The sequence below is a fragment of the Arachis stenosperma genome, chromosome 10, assembly GCF_014773155.1.
Source record: "Arachis stenosperma cultivar V10309 chromosome 10, arast.V10309.gnm1.PFL2, whole genome shotgun sequence".
Taxonomy (NCBI): Eukaryota; Viridiplantae; Streptophyta; class Magnoliopsida; order Fabales; family Fabaceae; genus Arachis; species Arachis stenosperma.
The window spans coordinates 77,645,464-77,652,297 of NC_080386.1; the positions used below are offsets into that span (position 1 = coordinate 77,645,464).

A 6,834-nucleotide genomic window follows, 5' to 3' on the forward strand; every position below is an offset into this window, starting at 1 on the left:
CTACCAGAAGCTCACCTCCTCTTAGGTTATATTTACCATGCTAACCATTTTTTTTTCCTACCCCACTTGGAATTTAACCGTGCATGAAAGCTCTCCCAACCCCCCTTTTATACAACTCTCGGCTCCATTTCCAAGTGTCCCCTGCCACTAGACACAGCCAATGCATGCTGCTGCCGTTCAGAACACCCAACTCGTGGGCGCCAGGCACGAATCCACCCACTTCGTTGTCGCCGCCAGCTAAATGGCCATTTCGTGGGCGCTGGCCTTGACATGGCCCATTCCGTGGGCGCTGGCCTTGACATGGCCCATTTCGTGGGCGCCGTTGTTGATGTGGTTCACCTCCTATGTGGCAGCCACGAATTGGAAAAGCTGCTGCTGCTCCCCCCCCATTTCGTGGTCACTTGCTGCGAATTGGTTTGAAAACCCATTTTGTGGCCGGTGGCAATGAGTTGCCATGCGTATTTCAATGAATAATTCCAGCCATGCGGCTTCCTGAAATTAATGTTTCTCCCCTGCTTATTTATATAAAAAAGCCAAGAAAAAATAAGTGTAATTGAGATTGAACTAAGCACTATTCTTTCTGCCCCTCACGGCCAACAACCACAACCATATGCATAGATTGTCATATTATATGCATAGAAACAATGACGGATCTAAAAAATTTTGATAGTAAAGATAAATATATATATTATGATAATAATTTTTATAATTGTATTATAATATATAATTTGTAAAATATGATTATTTTTTAAATTATTTAACTGACAAATTACTAAAGATAATTTTATGTTTAAGATTTTAAAATTTTAGAATGTTTTAATAAATCTAATATCAACACCTAATGTATGATTTTAGAGATAAATTTTTTATTTTTTCAACCAATCAAAAAGTTAAAATTACTATTCAATCTTATTTCAAACATAAAAATATCTACAAAAATTACTAATAATCTATATTAATTTGTTATGGAATAAAATTAGTTTTATGCTGGAGCAACTAACTTATATTATCAAGAACTATTAAAAAATGTTCAAATTTTGACTGGGGACACTTGCTCCCACTATTTTAAGAGTAAATCAGTCCCTACATAGGAGTTAAGATCAACATCAGATTCTTTGAATGTTTGAATGAATTTACGTGCCAAATTGTACGAAAAAAAAACCAACAAAAATGTCTGCTAGTGCTAATATGACCACACTGCTACATCCATTATTAAAATAATCGGCTAGAAGCTTTTAAAAATGGTTTAATTTTCTTTTTCTTCATGGTAAGAGATTTCAAGTGGAGCCACATGCTTTTCCTTCGCCATAAAAATTCAGAAATTCAGAAGAAAAAATGTGAATCTACTTTAGTTAAGATATTCATTCTGATTAAATTAAATTAACTCAAATTAAAAATAAAGATCTAATTAAAATGTATCATATCATAAAAAATAATTTATTTATTATTTTAAAAAAAATTAAATAGAATTTATTTTAAAATAGTTATTTAAATATTTATAAAAATTCAAATTAAATACACAAGTCATTGGTCAAATATAAAAAAATTAATATTATTTTATTATTTTTTATCATGTTTTAAATGATTTAGAAACGTATTTATCATTCATATTTATTTAGATTATTTTTGTAGATAATATGAATTTTTAGAATATTTTAATAGTTTACTCAATTTCCACAACTTACCGAATCAGAAAAAAGGGCCCCCGGAAGAAGATAGAGTATATAAGAGTATAAGACGACGTACGAAAAAGGACTAAATGGTCAAATTTGTTAGCGCGAAATATTGGGAATCCGCGCGCAGATATAAACCCCAGGGCGGGTGTTCCGTTGAGGTAGTTAAAGTGGGCGTAGCAGAGAGAAAAAAGAGGGAATGAACGAAGGGCAAAAGGGTAAAACACAAAATAAAACCGAAACGATTCGTATTTGTGCCAGAGCAACATCGTCAATTCGTCATAATCCCACCGGGACAGGGAACACACAAACACAGCGTTCGCTAATCTAATAGCTACCATTCTCTCTCTTCTCTCTCATCCCCCTCTCTATCTTTTCTCTACCGTGTATTTGGGCTCTCCAAAATCGAAATCACAATCAAAATCACCCTTTGGGGGCGACGCTGCCGCTCCTAGTTCCGCTGCTCCTTCTTTCCGGTAACTTCTTCCCGCATTCCCACACCCACCTTTACCTTCTTTACCGGCTATTCCCGGTCTCCTGTTCCTCCTCCTCCTTTCTCCAATCACAATCACAATAACAATTATATATGGCAAAGCCAAATTAATTAGCCCAGTTTTCACCCGCGGTTATATCAATTTAAAATGTTACATACCTTTTCTCCATTCACATATTAAAAAAAAAAAAAAGAAAAGAAAAGATAGAAGAGGCATCATTGATTGTGGCGTGAGAAAGGTAAAAGGGACGGTTCTTTCTATAAGTGATTCTCTTTTCTCCTTCGGCGTGTGTGGGCTCTAGTATTCTATACGTCGCATGTGAACGAGGGGATCTGATATCACAGGCATATATAACGATCCTAATAATTAATAAATAAAAATAAAAGAATAATATCGAAGCAATAATTGTGATTGTTATTGCGGCGTGATAATATATATATTGTAGGGGCAGCATTGGTGGGTTTGAACGTAGAATGAAAACGGACAAGTGGGCATTGGCAAAGAGTATGGGGAGGATTACAAGGATTGGGGGTTTCGCAATTTCTAGAAAAGAAAACCAGCAACAACCTTTAATTACCTGCACCACTTTCAACATACTTGCCCCCATCTACAAACGCATCAATCATGAGGTAACCACCATCTTCGTCACTTTTCAGAAATAATAATAATTAAAAAATAATGATTAATGGAGGTTTTTCATTCAAAACAGGACCCGAGTTGCCGCGAAAGTGATTACAGAACGTATTGGTTGGCCAGGAACCACAGCATATTGGATTGGCTCTTGTCTGAAAAGTCTTCCATTATCTGTCTTCAGGTTCGTCATTACCATAATTTTCATCCTCCTTTTTCTGGTCCGTGTTGAATTTCAATGGAAATTGATTGGGTTTGGATTCTACTACAGGAGTTTTGGGTTGGAAACGAAGAGCTTGTTAACTTGTATGAGAATAGACTTGGAGATGCTGGTTATGTTAGTTTCAAGCTTGGGAGGACCAACAACCGTGGTGATGGTATGCCACATTCTGTATATTTATCGTTACAATAGTTGTAGCGTAATCTTATATCAATTCCAGAATTTAAGTGGATAGTTACCTTTTTCCCCAAGGAACACCTTGAAATACTAATCCAATTTGCAAAGATTTGCTCTTTTAACTTGGTTCTAAGATTTTATATTTTTCTTATTGAATTCTGTAAATTGGAACAGTACATGACAGGTTTAGAAAACATGCTCTGTTTGTTAAACATCACGGGCTAGGTTGTCGCTTTTCTTTTTTGCCCCATAAGTTTTGTTCTGGATTTCTTTTAACTATTGCTGACTGTTTATGTAAAAAGTCTGAATTCTCAATATTGTTTTCCTTCCTATGGGATCCGCAGGTCTTCTGATAGCAGTGCAAAAGGAATTATTTAATATTCTTAATTATAAGGAGTTACACTTCAATGATTGTGGTGATCGTGTAGCTCAGTTGTTACATGTTGAGCTGGCTCTTCCATGTTCACAGTGGAAAAACAGTGATGTTAGGCAAGAAATTCTGATTGTAAACACTCACCTACTATTTCCTCATGATTCAACCCTGTCCCTTGTAAGACTAAATCAGGTAATTTAGCATTTAGATATGAGGTATATAAGCACTCACCAACTGTTAGGCCTAGTATCTTACTGAGAGGTTCCTTAAGCTATTTCAATTCTGCAGGTCTATAAGATACTTCAATATGTAGAATCCTATCAGAGAGATTTCCACCTCAAGCCCATGCCAATCATGTTATGCGGGTAAACACCGAATGGAGTTCCATTTATTTTTAGTTCAAGACCTTTAAGCATATTTTATTTACAACTTCTTATTACTCAGTGATTGGAATGGAAGCAAACGTGGACATGTTTACAAGTTCCTTAGGTCGCAAGGGTTTGTATCATCTTATGATACGGCACATCATTATACTGATGCAGATGCGGACAAGGTAAAGCATGTAGCATGGCTATCAGACATTTTTTTGCTGGATAATTTGCCTATCACTTAAATTTATTTACTTGCCATTGTGTTGATGCAGTGGGTTAGCCACCGAAATCATCGTGGAAATATATGTGCTGTTGATTTTATTTGGCTTCTAAATCCTGACAAATATCGAAAACTACTAAAAGCAAGTTGGACTGAAGCAGTGTTTGGCATGTTCAAGGTAATCCTAAAATACATTGACCAACAACTAGTTATTATTAGATTTTTTTTTACCCTCTTTTTTCAAGGAATTTATTACATTTACGGCTGTAGACCACAGCACGGGTTCTTTCTAGATTTAACATTATATTCCTGCTTACAAAAGTTGTATCAGACATTGTATAAAGAAAAAATTTTCAACATTGAGCAAAGATCTGGTTTTTTTGTATTTGTGTTGTGGAACCAGTATTTTCTTTTCTTGCTGTTTACTTGTAAGAGTTTTACAAACTATGGGAAAGGGAAATGGAAACAAACAAGATGGGATTTTAGTGTTTAAGTTGGTACACTAAGAACAACAAAATTTATGCTATTGTGTGTCATGTTAACATTAATATAGTCATTAGGGAACGGTATCTTCTTGCTTTTATTTAAGTCCAGTTATATGCATAGAGCTTGTGACTAACCTTCCATTATTACAAATATAGAAAAGATTCTTTTATGAAGCCAAAGTTAGTACCATTTTATTTTGTGGTGGAATAGAATCATCATTGACAAGTTCTCCACTTTCAGTATCTGCTGCGTAGAGCTTCACTGACTGAGAATGATGCATTTGCCTTACTAAAGGGTGAAAATGAAGATTGTATTACCTTCTCTGCTTTCCGTGAAGCACTTCGAGAGGTGAGGTGCTATGTTAACTGTCAGATAAGCGCTTTCAAACTTCAGATAATGATGTGGTTGTCAGAGAATCCTGATGTTATAGACTTTCCTTTTTTAATTCTGTGCAGCTTAATTTGATTGGCCATTGCCATGGGCTAAGTGAAGAAGAGATAAAGGAATTATGGGTCCAAGCAGATGTAGATGGAAATGGGGTTCTTGATTACAAACAATTTCTGGTAATTGTTCATTTGAAGTGCTACTAGATAGATGTCTTATAAGACTCCATAATCTTGAATAATTCTCCCTAAACTCGTACTTAATTATGCAGCCATTGGCTATAACTCTAACATCTGAGTTTTTCCTTCAAGGCATTATAGCTTCTATGCCATTATGCACAACCATGTGAACTAAGGAGTTCTGTATGTGGAATTCATAGAAATTATAGCTTGCATTCGTCATTTGAGGGGTGTGATTATGCAATCAATTTAACTAGTACAACCGTAATTTGTAAAAAAGAAAGGGAAAAAAAGGGGAGTGGGGTTGGGGGGAGTCATTTAGTGAAGCTAAGGCTTTTATTCAGCAAAACAGCTTTGCTTGATCCATTTGCCAGCCCTTCCTAGTGGATCGTTGTTGTAGAGTTTTTCATGCTTTTCCTTGTTTTCTGAGTAAATTATGGCCTTGATATTATTGGGTTGCAGCAGAATATCTGGAGTTCAACAAATTTAGACGAGAAAGATGAGGAGCAGGTCAACAACACAAATGATGCTCAGGAGCAATCAATTGGTTTCAGTGTTAAGAACGCAGTTCTGTCCCCTCCGGAGGTGGAGAAAGGTAGATGGCCTGAAGATTATTCTCTCTCTGATCACGCACGACTCACCGTAGAGTTCTCACCAATAAAAATGCTATGCTCCCAGTTGATTTGCTAATAAAACTTGGAGGCATTGTGTAGCTTAGGTTTTAGAATTAAGACTTGTGTACATAGATAACAAGGTAATTGAATGGGTGAAAGGAGTAAAATGGATCAGAAAGGTTACTGGAGTTCCCATTATGGGAAGACTTTAAACAGCCCTGTGATCTCTCGGTCTCTCACACTCTTGCAACGCATAGACAGCACAAGCAAAAACTCAAAGTGGACAAATTTGAAGTTACATCACTCTAGTATGCTCATACATATCCGTTGAATTGCTGATTTTGATATTTGCAGTAAGCGACATTCATCCTCCCCATGTTGTTTTATTCATTTATTCTTCATTGTTCAAAGAATGGACAACAGGGTAGAAATGATAGAAAAGGGAAAAAAAAGAAAAAGAAAAGAAAAGAAAATCAATTGATGTATATAGTTGTGTATACTGTATAGGAGTTAGGCATCAGCCTTTTTGTAGCTTTGGTGAGATGCACCGTCTAGCTATTGAAACAGAGGAGGGTTCAGACACAATTGTATACAGTGACATATTTCACTCTCTCTGTAGAGTTTTGAAATGTTCAAATTGTACAAAAAATGATAAACTTTAGAGTTTCTCTCTATATTTGTAAATTACTCTAGTAATTCATTGTAGAGTTTATTTCAAAGTTGAAGAAAAGGAAAGGAAAGATATCACAGTATTAAAAAGGAATGGAAAAGGAGCGAAACTGTAAGCTGTAACCTTACTCTTATCTGAGGGTTTGAAGATGTAACTGGTGAAACTAATTGCTTTATGGAATCTTTAGTTATAGAGGAAATCAATAATGAACCAAGAAAGATTTTTGAGGATTTTGGTGGAATCAGAAATCTCTCATTTGCATTTTACGAAGCTCCAAAATAAGGGGACTCTGCCTCTCATACTTCACAAACACACCTTTAAGCTATGACATTATATATAGTTT

The 6,834-nt window shown here is 35.6% G+C and overlaps 1 protein-coding gene across 2 annotated transcripts; it reads left to right on the top strand.

Moving 5' to 3' along the window:
- The first annotated feature begins 1,919 nt into the window (after nt 1-1,919).
- LOC130954931 (uncharacterized calcium-binding protein At1g02270) lies at nt 1,920-6,551 on the top strand. Of its 2 annotated transcripts, XM_057881700.1 has the most exons (11): nt 1,920-2,405; nt 2,613-2,796; nt 2,877-2,981; nt 3,069-3,174; nt 3,539-3,759; nt 3,856-3,932; nt 4,012-4,120; nt 4,211-4,336; nt 4,885-4,992; nt 5,100-5,207; nt 5,670-6,551. In XM_057881700.1, exons 2-11 carry the CDS (start codon nt 2,641-2,643, stop codon nt 5,895-5,897), a joined length of 1,344 nt encoding a protein of 447 aa, XP_057737683.1. In that variant the 5' UTR covers nt 1,920-2,405; nt 2,613-2,640; the 3' UTR covers nt 5,898-6,551. The 2 variants fall into 2 exon arrangements, with proteins under 2 accessions (XP_057737683.1, XP_057737684.1); XM_057881701.1 differs by having other exon boundaries at nt 1,921-2,796; nt 5,673-6,551.
- The last annotated feature ends 283 nt before the right edge of the window (nt 6,552-6,834 follow it).